Below are 15060 nucleotides of genomic sequence, written 5' to 3' on the forward strand. Positions count from 1 at the left end.
ACGTAGGAATATGTCCCATTTCCCCACACCCAACTTTCTGTGTTGTATTTTGAAAAATAAATAAAAGAAGGTTTTGTGTGGGACACTTTTATACTAATTATAAGAGGATGTTGTAAATGAATATGAACAGCCATGCTGTCTGACAGTTGATAACATTTGAGATCTTCACAATCACCGGGTGTGACCATGTAGACAGAATCTCGTTAGGGTTTGTGATTTTTACATTTGCCCAATTACCATAGTGAGTATTGCTGGGGATACCAAACGTAACAGTTTATTATTAGAGGTTGTGAGTACCTATACCACGTAGATAGGATATCTTTAGGATTTTAATCCTTCTTTGAGAGGCATTTAGAAGTTGGAGTACTACGTTAGGATAAGATTTATGGGTGACTTTAATCCTTTCTTTCTCTGTGGGTAATCCTTTCACGTTCATTTGAGGAAGTCACTCAACCAGGTCATGACAGGTCGTGAGTTTACTTACTAACTACTGTGAGCGTTTTTGGCATGACATCTTTTCTTGTATAAACATAGAAACGATGCTCACTCACTCACTGTTAATCTTCTGCAGTTTGCTTGCAAAGTGGGGATAAACCTCAGTGTCAAAGACGATCAAACTTAGTTCGAATCCTTGTTTATATGTGACATCTCCCAAATGGTGACATTTTCATAAACTTGGCAAGTGATGATGAATTTTAATATTAATATTATTATAGTTTATGAAATTGTTAATAAAACTTTAATAAAATTGTGCTTCACTCTCACGAAAAATATATTGTCTCTGAGTAAATTTATTTGTCACGTTACATCGGCATTTTTCAGTGATATTGGGACTACATGAAACATGGCTGGTTTTACATTTCTGATACAGGTGCTTGACTGACTGAGTAGTTCATGATCAATAAGATATGTTTAAATCAGTCAAGTTTGCAACAATAGATGAATAAGTTGATACATTTGGACCGCAGTTACGGATTAACAACTTAAGACATAGAGACAGGGAGGAGATATATAACCAAACCTATGATCCTGTTGAGACAGTTGACAGTTAGAACGTTGGATTAAACGACAGCAACTAATTTGAACATTCCCCAGTTATATCATAAAATACATCATAACTCATAACAGTCCGAGAGACAGCTTCCAGACATATACTAGTATTGAAGGGACAATCGCTTTTGACAGTTTAAAAATAAACTCACCTTAAGGTGCTTGGCAAATCAAAACTGACCTCCCTGAATATGTTTTTTAGGTTTGACAGCAACTATGCTTGTGGATTTCAGAGATAGACATGATTGGTTAGCTAGATGTTATTACAATAAGCGAAAATGTCTTAAAAGTCCACAGTTGGTTTAATAGTACAAAAAGTGTGTTATAGATCTATCAACGTTTTCTTTTATTGAACATAATATTTGCACTATTTTGCTGTAAGCTGTAAATAATCTAGCCTCCCCATGTACGTAACTTACATATATTTATGTATTGCCAGAACAGCAAATAGAGTTCTGGTAGATAGGTACCTCGGAGATATAACGTGCGCTTTCCGACTTAAGCCTATCTCGCACACGGGGAAGCACTTGTACTATTAGGGTAAAAAAGGGTAATGATTAAATAAAGAAGTGCAACCCCCCCACCCCCCACCCCACCCCCCCCCCCCCCCCCACCTCCCACCACCACCACCACCACCCACCCCCACCACCCATCCCCACCACCCCACCCCCACCCAAAAAAAAAAGAAAAAAAAAGTCTAGTCCTTGTAGTAGTCTTCTCATCCTGGGGGTCGGGATTCTGGTAGAGACTCTTGGCAAGGAGGGCGGCGGTATTGGCGACGAAGTGGTTTGAGGTCGGTACGCCACTACTCTGGAAGAAGTGGTACAAGTCTGTGTAGTTTGTGATGTCGTACTCGATGTCCTGTCCACCCTTCTTGTGCACCATGACGAAAGGGACTCCTCGTTAGGCGTAGAGATATTCCTTTGGGGTGTTGATCTGGTCAACCTTGAGATCCGGCCGGGGCCTGTAGTGGTTGATCGGAATGTCTGATTTTTCCACTAGTAAATAAAGTTATTTGGTATGACCTCTTTTATCCCTGCTGACGTTATCCTAACGTTCAATTTCAGTCTGCCTCACCAAGCGTAAGAAAGCATTGTACATGTTCTCATAAACCACACTGATGCAATTAAGCAAATGAATATTTGCTGTGGGCAAATATCTATTTTCTATATATATTTGTAGATATGAAGCATTCTAGTTAATTGTGGATGCATTGGGCAGACAGAATTGTGTTTATTTCCAGGCCATCCTGATCGTCGTTTACTACTATAAGGTGTATGGTTGGAGGCAAGATCAAAGGCGCCGCACAGCATTTATTAGATAACAGACGGGGTCGTCCGTTTCGCTTTGAACAACCACCCCACCTGTCTGTAGGAGTTATATAATCGGTGCGCAAATAATTGTGTCAAGTCCACTGCCGGGCTGATGCGGTGTCAGTGTCAGCGATGAACATGAATGCTCAAATTATAGACTTGTAGCACTCACAAGTTGCTTAGCCAAATTATTTGAAAAGTGTATATTCAATTCTCTGATAACAGGAAATATAACCTTAGAAAAAGATTCAACATACAAACAATCAAATGTAGAACACAGTCCTATGCTTATTATCATTTCTTCTGGATATGATCAACCTGCGGAACCCTCTATCCGATGAAGTAACTAATGCTCGCTCATTAAAAGAAATCAAATCCTTAATTAATCGTTCTGATGCAATTATTAATAATTTTGACTTCAAATATTTTCATAGATCATGGCAAATTGTCCACTGTCGCCTTTGGCTCGGCTGCAGTGACTTAAACGCTGATAAGCTTAGACGACATGTATCAGACATACCAGACTGCACTTGTGGATATCACCTTGAAGATGCAATTCACTTTTTCTATAACTGTTAAAAAATACGATAATATCAGAAACACTGTGTATTTCTACACACATGGATATGGTCTAAAAATTATATTACATGGCAGTAGTTAAGCAGTTCTACAAACGTGACTCTTCTTAAATCAGTTGTCAAAAGCAAAAGGTTTGAGTAGCTTAATTTTATGCATGTAGTAAAGGAAAACTGCATTACCTTATTTCAAAGACACCACTTGCTTGCTTTCATTTGTGCATTTTGTATGTTTATGTTCATCACTCTCTTATATATATCCAGCTGTTGTTAAGTTGTTACCTGGAGAGGATTACATAAGCATGTTTTGCTTGTTTACCGATCCAGATTTCTTTTGAAATAAAAATATGTTTAAGCCAACACAGCTAACCGTAAAACACATGATTGTAAATTATTCAAAAAGGGGCACTAATCTCTGGCTTCTTCTCGGGTGTCGGACTCAAACTCATTTATTCTTAGAATAACATGACATACAATTATCTACAATTTTTATTATGTACAATTTAATAAAAATAGGATACGTGGATACTAATACAATTTACCAATTGTATTGTACACATTGTTAAGGAATTTAGATAGGCCTTTAAGATTTCTTACACTGTTAGTGGTCATAATTTTCTTAAATGTTTTGAAACTTAAGATATTGCTTATTTAAGAGTTCATATCGCCGTTGGTGAAAAGCTTCACATCGGAATATATAATGCAATTCATCTCCCACGGCGATAGAATCACAGAGTGGACACTGGTTGTCTTCCCTGGGAATGTTCAGCCATCGACCAGTTTCAACTGGTACTCCTTGGTTAGAAAGTTCTGACTTTTAGTATTGGGAGAAATATTGATTTTGAGAGCAGTAGATATTTCGCAAATGAAGGTTGATTCTTCAGGTAACACGACCTTTGGATTTCCGCTTTGGCTTACTAGCTGCCGTGAGTCAATTTGCTCGTTAACGCAACCGAGCGTGACAAGAGACTGGGCTACCAGTCTGCAAGGACAGCTAAATAAACTTACGCATTTTTTAAAACTGATTGGTTACCCGTGATGTATGAAGATTTCAACAAAGGGCGCATGGTAATTAATTTCTTCAGCCTAAACAAACAGACAAATAACGGCGAAAGCTCATCGGATGTCGTCATTTGGAAATACCCCTGATTGTTACAGTTTGATAATAAAAAAGTATCCCTGAGTGAAAGCATTTGCGGATTTCGGATTGCGTGGATGATACAATTACTACTCCCTTGTTGTCATCCACATTTTCTGGTATAACCCTACACTTCTGTATTTGTCGTAATTCACTTGCTGCTCAGTTAATGAATTTATAACATGTATACTTAGTTGTAGCACCACTCAGATTACCCGATAAAGGTTCAAATTTGGTCTTTCTTGTACCTGGGGTAATTATTTAATCTAAATCCAGGTTTGAAGTGAGGTGGAATGTGAGTTATGCACGTCGCAGCCCAGCAAGTGATGTATGATCAGTTGCTTTACTTTTTTTGTAAATCAACTGATCATTCCCGGACATCAAAGGATCAACAGGAAATACGTTGATTGATTAATTACTGTTATCTTGCACAGTGGATATGTCAAAAGTAAGTGTTTACATGTGAAGGTAGGGTTACTAAACCTAGGGAATACTCATATCATGGCGTGAAGTACAGATGTAAAAACAACATACTTTGTTCAAAGGGTAACCGATAATACACTGACCGGTTGTTCATTGTTATCTAACTCAATGTATGTTTTTAAGAACCGTGGACATTATAAAAATAGTTGTCACGTCGGCTTTCTCAGCTAACTTAGCACCTATGTGAAACAATTGAAACAAAATAAGTGATCAGTTAAGAAACAAACACGGGTTATACTATTCGATACATTTAAATAACGTTTAAAAACGATATATTTAAAAATTTTAATATATTTCATATATATTCCAAATATTGTTTCCAAATAATTATTATTAAAGTATTTGATTCTCACATAGACATTTTACATCGAATAAGTATTTTTGTACAGCTGCAGACGCAATGGATATTGTTCCTGTATGTTGATATTCCCGGATACATTATAACTTTGGTAGGTTGTTATAATGATATTTGCATTTTGTTTTCATTCATTCGCTGCAGCTTTGAACAGAATCATTCTTGTTCCTTTCCGTTTGGTTGGGAAGTTTTTCGATGCGCGATAGACGGTGTTTTCACAAGTATTTTCTTTTGTAAGCGTGTATATGTTACAGTCAATGTGTAAAATATGATTCACTCAGGCAATTTATTAAATATCTAAATATTTCAGTCATTTTACAAATTGACTGAATAATCCATTCATTTATTTAACCGACTGACTAAAAATGATAAAGACGACCAAGAGAGCTTAAACACATCACAATATATTAATTATGCTAAGAAAAGAAGCCAAACAATACAGAACTGTACTTGGTGATGGTATTAAACATAAACAAATATTTGGAATTCGTTATCATATTAATAAAGATGGACATATTTTTCAGTTAATTTGTAAAATAAACTGCATATTTAGGCGTTTTAATACATTTCCTTAGTGAAATCTGTTTACATTTTGAATGTAAACATATACACACGGTAAAATAAGCAATGTTCAGTGAAATATTTACTCTGTGTTGCAAGTCAAAATAGTGTACACGAAGATCGCACAATTACCAAGCAAGTGACTTATCAAAACTGCATCACCATTACCGATGCTCCCCACAAATATACCTACATTTCAAAAACTGTATTTCATTTTTGTTGATCAGTGAGACCATACGTCCTTCTACTTTCAATTAAAATGCGCTTACAAATGGCGAGCACAGGTCGCGAACAAGTCTAGATTTCTGCTATATCATCCGGGTACTCACTGGGAAAATACAGTAATGCACAGGTAACAACTACTCCCGCGGAATTGCTTTAGATCAGTGTCCTTTGTACGTTGAAATACTATATATTGTGAAAGACAAAATGATGTATCAAGGATCAAGTAGAAGATACATTGACCGTTGCGCTGGGAGTTTATTCAACAGACCGTGAAAATAACACTGCTGTATCTTATTATTTATTTTAGATGATGCAGGCAAAGCTCACTTCTCCTGGCGGCCATTATCAAACGGCCAGCTAAAACACAACCCCGCGCTTACGTCTACAGGTCTCTTCCTGTAGTACGGTAATTAGTATTCTCTCCCTCAAGTGTATCCTCAATGATATAACCCACCCTCATTAATTACATGCTGCTCTTTTCCAGCCTCACGGGTATGGAGCTGTGATAAAGAGTCCAAGTCATCATAAAGTAATTAGGGTCCAATAAAAACAATGCGCCGCCAAACCTCATACATATTATCACTGAAAGTCGTACTACAGACGGTTAATGTCAGATCACAATAAAAGCATTTCAATTGCAATAACATGTTCCAGGACCATGTATTCTCTTAACACCATCGGATTTAGAAGCAATGGTCGTATAAAACAAAACAGATCTATTTAATCGCAACAGTATTCATGTTATTCCCACAAAATCACATAAAGAAAGGAGACATTAGGAAATACATGTGTATTATCATTTTTCGTCAGGATAACAAAATTTTCTCTCCTTGTTACCACCTCCAGGTTCAGCTTAAGACGGGTCCTCCTTTGGTCAAAAGTTTGTTCCCCCTCTAATGAGTGTGTCACGCGTTGCACACGAGTGGCGGACGGGGTGCACACCCGTGTGCAACGCGTTGCACACGGGTCTCACACGCGTGACCAACCCGATGCACACTGGTTGCGTAACGCGTTGCCCATGCGTGTAAGGGGAATGAACTTCTAGGCAGTAGTGTATCCTGTTACGCTTTGTCATTCCACGAATTATATTACTGTAAAAAAACACAAATTCGATTCGAAGCCCAGTGGTTGTAGCGATCGCTTGACACGTCGTTGGTTCAATATACCAGATGGGTACAATATTTGAAACTCATTTTTGCTGCCCCCAGCTATGATATTTCTGGGATATTGCTGAAGCGGAACAAAATCATACTCATCCAATATACATGTATCCTGTGACGTTTTGTCATTCTGTACTTACCCATGACGGTTCCGGCTGGAAGAAACAAATTATATTACTGTTAAAAAACACAATTTCGATTAATCCATGCGTAAACTGACACATGACATGAATAAACATTGTCTCAAAGAATTCCCAAGGTAATCAAGACGCTGTATTTGATATGATGTCCATGTGATTTTTAATTCTGGCAATATTTTAAACTTGAGAAAAGAAATGACAATAAACATAATAAAACACCCCCATTTACATCAGACTAGCATAACCATGCATTAATACCAATAAGAGAATGAAAATATAGGTTTCTGTTTTCCAAAAGCGCTCCCTTAACGTTCCAGGTTCCGTTTCATCCGAAAAGTTTGCGAGACGGATAACTTCGGGATACTCTCTTAAAATGTCACACTTTTGGTTGGACATTTAATTAAATTAACACATGTAAAACACCTGAAAATTACAAAGACATTTGAAGGCTGCTGAAGATATCTATAATGGGGTAGTACCGGAGAAGGTTACGGAAAATAGCATCGTGACTTTTCATGTTGTGGATGTCCTAACCACAATACTTACACAGAAAGGATCTCGATGCTATACCTGGAAAGCCTGTAAAAACAACGTTTTAGTCATATATTGATTATTTTGAGGGAAACGATGTTTCATTGACATGAGTCTTGTGTCCAAGTTTACTGTACCACAGAAATTACATGACTGTTAACTCTGAAGTAACTAATAACAATATCACCCCTAGAATCCTATACTGCTTTATTTTATTGCGCAATGGTGCGTGGTTCATAATTACTATAATTGATGTGAACACACAATGCCATTTGGAAAGTGGTCAAATGTAACAAATGTTATATTTGGGATAGTACTTTCTTAGTAAAGTACAGATTCTCAAAATTTTAAACTTCCCCACATGGGTATTATTTATGAAGCCGATGTTTTCAGTTCCCCGCCTTGATATTTCTGGGATATTGCTAAAGCAGAGTGAGACCCGACTTGGTCAGTCAGTCTAACTCCATGCATCCTGTGACACTGTGCCAGTCCACACTTACAATGGATTCAGCCATGTAGCCGAGTTGAAGATAATACAAAATGAGTTTTCATCAAATAGTTCATCAACAACTGTGAATAAACTGCTCAGGTGTGACAATATAACTTGCTAAATATTTTTACAAGGTGAACAAGCAAGCTATTACTATTTACATAGTAGATATTATATCGTATATTTATTTCTACCACTCTGAAGAGAAACTGCTTTGCGACAGATTGTTCTTTCCAAATGTTTTTCTCATTCAATATCCATTTAAGTTTAGTTTACGAGAAATGCTCGGATTAGATTTTCGAATTTTTCATCCATGTGTGATCAAAACTGATGTGTAGATGATACCAGTTTTCGTCATCTGTCGAGGAAAGTGTTTTTGGTAACGATGGATAAACAGTTGACTTAGTGACTAAAATTTCAGAAAGTTGCCAGTGGAATATATTGATGATGCAATTAGACGTTGTTTGATTTGTAATTCTATAAAATGTAATCCCAAACCTTCCGAATCCAAGATGGGAAGGTTTGATATATATCTCACTCAATATGATAATAGAACAACTAACAATAACAAACAGAAGCAGATGGCTCAGTGGTGGCTCAAAAGTAGCCTTATAATTACAGTTCATTGATAGCATAAAGTCCAAACTCATTACTTAGATTCCGGACATGTGTGAATGAATATTGGTAACATAAATTTGTTGTCAACCGACCCTTGGGGCATATGGTAGGATGTACCTTGTGTGTGAGCATCTGTAACTCTCGCCTGACGGTTCAGGGTACACAGGGTACGTACATCACACCATATACTCCAAGTGATTGGCTGAGAACTTATAAAGTACATTACCCCTATAAAAATGCTAATTAACTGCGATTAGAAAGGACCTACTTAATTTGATCACTTGACATTGGTGCTCCACGAACACTTTGAATCCTACTCATGGTTAAAACAAACCAAACCCAGTCTTAATTTTATCTATTCAAGGGGCGGTTGGGTAGCCTACGCTTCTAGCGTTCACCGGTTACGTGGAATGTTCAAATCCCCTAGTGAGTGCTATATATCATGCCCGTTTCTGATGCCACCGTGTTTAACATTTAACATTCGTTTAACATTCTATCCTTAAGTGCTGAAGAGGCAGTTTGCACGAGAATGGGTCTGGCATAACACAACCTCAAAGCTTCCACATTTTGCTTCCTGGAAGAAATACCCTTCAAAGTGGCTTTTGTGCTCTCTGTCGTGCGAGAAGAAAACAGGAATTGTCTTATTATACGTTTGAGCCAATTTCGAATTTGTCAATGGACAAAGGAGTGAACTTCGTTTACAATCACACATACTAAACATATCTGATGGGTCGACACCTACTCTGAACACATCTATGTAATTTCTGATTTGTTGTGATTTAAAAACGTCACATGTAACCAAATCACGGGTGAGGATTGACCCAAATATTTCGTTAAACAGTTATGAAGACTGAACAGTCCCCTGAACCGGTTGTTTTGCGCTGATGTACTATAAGAACGCCACCATGATACTTTCTTAAAGCAGACAGTATCTTAGTGAACTGAAACAGCGATGCGCCCCAATATGGATAAATATGAATGAAGGATAGGTTTTTAAGTGTTGACAGCTCAGCTTCACGATTCTGAAGCACCTTCCACGCTTATCTGCAGAATATGCAAACATTATAAACAGAACATAAAATCTTCCACCCGATCTCAACTGTAATGTGACCTATACTAAACTACTCGGTAGCAAGTATTAAAGAAAATAAGAAATATAAATTATTTTTGGGAAACAGTTTTAGCTTTCATCATGTTGCTTTATTGAGTTTTAAGGATTTGTTTTAGTCTGTGTGTTTACTACTTTTACCTCGCCATGAGTAAATAGTTGTTCCATTTTTGTAAGAACATACATTATGCTTACTAACATAATTATAACTTCAGGATTTAAAATTGGATTCCAAAAAGACGCAGTCGTGTTCACACTCCTTAATAAAGTGACACATTTATGATAGTGATGATAAGCATTATTAAACAAAAATGTGAACAAAAATAATAGAAATAAAAGAAACTAGAATTTCATTTTAATCATTTGCTAAACAAGAGCAACGTCATCAATCCCATTACCATGATTTTCAAAGGGCCATTTATATAATGTTTACAGCTATTTTGCCCTTTTTACGCCAAATGGAATCTGTTTCAGTGGATATTCAAGATTGGTTATATCCTTGCATTAACATTTTATATTTAAGGTCTTCTGAAGCAGTACACATCACGATGTGCTTTCAGTGTGTTATCATCACTTCCGCTTTCCTAAAATATGTGACTGCAGAACAGGGAGCAAACCACGTTGACTTAAGTGACTTTCAGGACGAATCATTATAGTTTACAAGCATTTTAGGAACATTTCCAAGGCCAACACAATTTGATATAGAGATGGATTTTAATACAACAAAAATAGGCTAAAAGTAGGTCACCGTAACCTGCTCCTTTTATTGTCAGATTGTAATCACGTGATCATATAACTCATTACCTGTATAAGACTTGTGACATTACTATCTGCAGTAAATAGCATGCTTGTGAAAACTACGGCGGACAGCGTCATAGCGCGTTTGACCTGACACGGCCTTTTCAGACCCGGCCCAAGGATGACATGTTCTAAATTTCATTGACATACAGTAGATGCGTCTGTGGTAAACAGACATTGTTTCAGGTTTCGACATTGGGGATGACATGAATACTTTTTGTCTCGAAAGAATTCCAGGGGTATTCAAGACACTGAAGTTTATATGATGTTCGTGTGATGTTTTATTCTAGCAAAATTATATGATGAAGCATTCCCATTAACTACCATAACCATGCAATAATACAAATAACATTTCAGGTTTCCGTTTTCAAGAAAATCTCCGGAAACGTTGCAGGTACCATATCATTTTGGATCCGAAACGTTAGCGGGACGGATATCTTCTGGATACCCTAAAAAATATCATACATTTGGATGGACATCTCGTTAAATTAACAAATGTAAAACACTTGATAATTGCTTGGTTAGCCAATCAAACGCCATCGATTCGCATGCGTTGTATATTTATCAACAAAAATGAATGAACATAATTAATGTTAGCGAATAAATATTGCGTGTAATTCACTTTGATTGAAAATAATCAGAGAAATAGATATTAAGATAAAAGTGAGTTCACGAGAATTTTGCAGATTTAAGACAGATTCAGGCATGTAGCATAACAACCGAGTTGTAGATAATGCAAAGTGAGTTTTCCCAGGGATCCCAGGTTTAGAGTGGTCCCTGGTAACCTATGGTTGTTATAAGATGCATCTCAATGGGTCTGATGGTCAGTCGTGATGATTTGGTTGATTGTATGTCAGTGTACCCCGACAACCTAGAACGTTAATCAAAATACCAGTAACTGCTTTGTCTGGTCCACATTCAACTATTTTCGGAAATACAGACACACTTTTGGCAATGACCATAACAATTTTATTTTGAAAGGATACTGTACCTTTTTTGGAAAAGCACAACTGACTGAACATTGTTGTAAAGAATGCGACGGCATTGTCAAATATTTGTTAAACTTTAGGTCAAATACAGACCAGTGTTGAAGCGGCAACGTGGTCGGAGGCAAACAATGTCAATAATGTCATCACTTGGAACGTATGAGGAACAACGTAAAAGACTCGATTGGGTAACCTCTTTAAATCTGTTGAAAAGGAAGCGATGTGTTTCCAACGTAGTTAAGGTAACCCCAGTTAAGCATAGTCTATTAATGTCTTAATCTACCACTGGGCAATAACTAGCGTGTTTCCTAAAGCATGCCATTATGACTCAAGAAAGGAACAGCACATTCATAACGTATTAGGCCATAAAAGATTCTGCATTCTCATCCCTTTCCAAAATTTAAAAATGGGTCGGTTAGTAGTGGAATGTTTATCATATTTTTTCGATTTCCCAAACACAGCAACCAATCAGTAAATGGCAAGAATAATATAAGTAACAAATATTGTTTTTCAAATATCTACAATTGTTTCAAAACCTTGTAAATATAAATATGACATGTACACTACCGCAACTATTATGTGTTCAACCTAAATGCACCTCATGGATATTTCTCTAAATGTAAACCATTAAATGCGTCGCTGAAAGTGTATCAAAGCATTTACCTGAGATGTACGTGATGTACAGAGCCTTAACATTCATACATTGTCGTTTTGAGCTCACATGGCAATATTGCAACAAACCACCCCTTCGCATCCGTTTCCTTTAAGATTTGCCTAAATAATATCATACATTTAGATGGACATTTCGTTAAATTAACAAATGTAAAACACTTGAAAATTACAAAGAAATTTGATGGCTGACTAAAGGCGTCTAAACTGAAGTGGTAACTTAGAGGTTTACGGAAACTAGAAACGTAACTCTTCATGCTGTGGATGTTTTAAAGCATGTCACAAATACCACAAGTCGTAACCACAATACTTACCAAAATAGGCTGGCTCGGATACTACATGGTCTGATAGGTCTGTAAAACAACGTATTAGTCACATATTGGTTATTTTAAGGGAAATGATGTTTCATTCATATGAGTCTACAAGTATTCTGTTCCACAGAAATGACACGACTGGTCACTCTGACGTATCAAATAACAGCAACACCCTCACTATCCTATGCTGCTTTATTGCGTAATGGTGCCTGGTTCGTGAATGGCGACTACTACAATTGATCTGTTTTTCTCTTCATAACCAGTATGAAGACTTTGAGCACATCATCAAAGAAGGACAAATGTGATTACAATGTTATTTGTTACTATGCTTTCATAAAATACCTGCAGCTGTGGTATATTTTTAAATAGAAAGAATAACACTCCTTAATAAAGTAACACATTTTTGAAAGTGATGATCAGCATTATCAAACAAAAATGTCAATAATAGAAATAAAAGAAACTAGAGTTGCATTTTAATCACTTGCTAAACAAGCAACGTCATCACTCCCATTACTATGATTTGCAAAGGGTCAATCATATTTTGCGGTTTATGCCAAATGGAATCTGTTTCAGTGGATAATCAAGGCTGGTAATTCCATTCCATTGATCCTGAAGTGAATCTCAGACGTTTACCACTTTGGTGAAACCCACAAGCACGGGTATGTTGCTGACAGATCTGGAAATATGATTTGTGCGAACCGGGAAACGAACCCACTGTCATAGGTTTGTGGCGTGCCCAAGGGACGTAACTCTGCACAGCGAATTGCAACACCTAAGACGACTATACCATCCGTGACCCCCGGTTTGGGAATTGAAACCAATCACACGATATACCAAAGTGGTCGTGGTTTACGTCTTAAATACTCCATGTAATCATGACATTAAACGTGACCTCAAGCTTCAATAAATATGATAAGAAACGTATCACTTTATCACGTTGACTTTAGGGACTTTGAGGACGAATCACTATAGTTTACATACATTTAAGAAACATTTCGACAACACAATATGATAAAGAGGTGGATTTTAATACAACAGAAATAGGCTAAAAGTAGGTCACCGTGACCTGCTACTTTTATTGCCAGATCATACTACTCATTAACTGTATAAGACCTCTGACATCCCTATCTGCAGTAAATAGCATGCTTGTGAAAACTACAGCGTACAGATTCATAATGCGTTTGACCTGACACGGCAGTGATTCACGACCTTTTCAGACCCGCCCCGAGGATGACATATTCTAAGTTTCATTGACATACAGTAGATGCGTCTCTGGTAAACAGACATTGTTTCAGGTTAAGACATTGTGGATGACATGAATAAACATTGTCTCGAAAGAATTACCAAGGTAATCAAAATTATTAACTTGATAAAAGACATGACAATAAACATATTAATAAAACATCCCCATTTACATCGGACTACCTTAACCATGCATTGATACAAATAACAGAATGAAAGACAGGTTTACATTGTCTAAACAACGCTCCGGTAACCAGGTTCCAGGTACCGTTTCATTTTGGATCTGAAATGTTTACGAGACGGATACCTTCCGGATACCCTATAAAAATGTCAAACATTTGGTTGGACATTTCATTTAATTAAGACATTTAAAGCACCTGAAAATTGCAAAGAAATTTGAAGGCTGCTGAACATATCTAGAATAGGGTAGTATCTGAGAAGTTTACGGAAAATAGAAACGTGACTTTTCATGTTGTGGATGTTTTAAAGCAAGTCACAAGTGCCACAGGCCGTAACCACAATACTTACCAAAATAGGCTGGCTCGGATACTACATGGTCTGATAGGTCTGTAAAACAACGTATTAGTCACATATTGGTTATTTTAAGGGAAATGATGTTTCATTCATATGAGTCTACCACAATACTTACACAGAAAATGCTATAAGCAGAGTAGTACCCTGCTCAGTCAGTCTCAATGTCTGCGTCCGTCGGATTCTTGGCAGATACCACCGGATACCTACCCTAGAAGCACCCTGGCTTCCGGTGATATCCGCCCCAAATCCGTCAGACAGAAACCACCCCTTTTGGTGCTCTGATATGGCTACTGAATGTGAACTTTCTGATTGAGATTACTTTAAACACAAACCGTGTCCTCGAAATGCCAGTTGCTGCATTGTTTGGTTCTCACTCAATTATTTTTCGGCACATATGGCTGGAATATTGCTAAAAGTGCAGTAAAACCCTAATCAGTCAGTCAGTCAATCTCCATGTAGCCTGTGACACTGTGTCATTCAATACTTACATAGTTCTTCATGTAGCTTTTCTGCGAAATAAGAAAAGAATGATTTACTGTTCATAAACACACAATCGATTGATCTATCACAATTCAAAGCTATATGCGTAAATAGATACATGGAACCAGTGTATCCGATATACAAATGCTCAAATTTAATGCAATAGAAAATTTGAACATAGATAGGTGTTGGTCTAAACTGACTCCTCATTTATTTATTCAAGGCACGTTTGGGTAGCCAAGTTGTTGTAGCGATCGCTGGTCACATCGAAGGTTAATTCCCCACATGGG

General features: G+C 37.1%; 1 protein-coding gene across 2 annotated transcripts in view; it reads right to left on the minus strand.

Annotated features, from left to right (window-relative positions):
• The window catches only part of LOC124131262, an 87949-nt gene that overhangs the window by 29817 nt on the left and 43072 nt on the right, over positions 1 to 15060 (minus strand). For both annotated transcript variants that reach the window (XM_048395210.1, XM_048395211.1), the window contains exons 17-21: positions 14779 to 14799; positions 14285 to 14323; positions 12515 to 12553; positions 7547 to 7579; positions 7001 to 7015 (exon numbers count right to left, since the gene is read on the minus strand). In XM_048395210.1, the coding sequence (XP_048251167.1) occupies positions 7001 to 7015; positions 7547 to 7579; positions 12515 to 12553; positions 14285 to 14323; positions 14779 to 14799 (147 nt within the window). The remainder of the gene's footprint in view (positions 1 to 7000; positions 7016 to 7546; positions 7580 to 12514; positions 12554 to 14284; positions 14324 to 14778; positions 14800 to 15060) is intronic.

Source organism: Haliotis rufescens, unplaced genomic scaffold (assembly GCF_023055435.1).
Source record: "Haliotis rufescens isolate VD_foot unplaced genomic scaffold, xgHalRufe1.0.p SCAF_14, whole genome shotgun sequence".
NCBI lineage: Eukaryota > Metazoa > Mollusca > Gastropoda > Lepetellida > Haliotidae > Haliotis > Haliotis rufescens.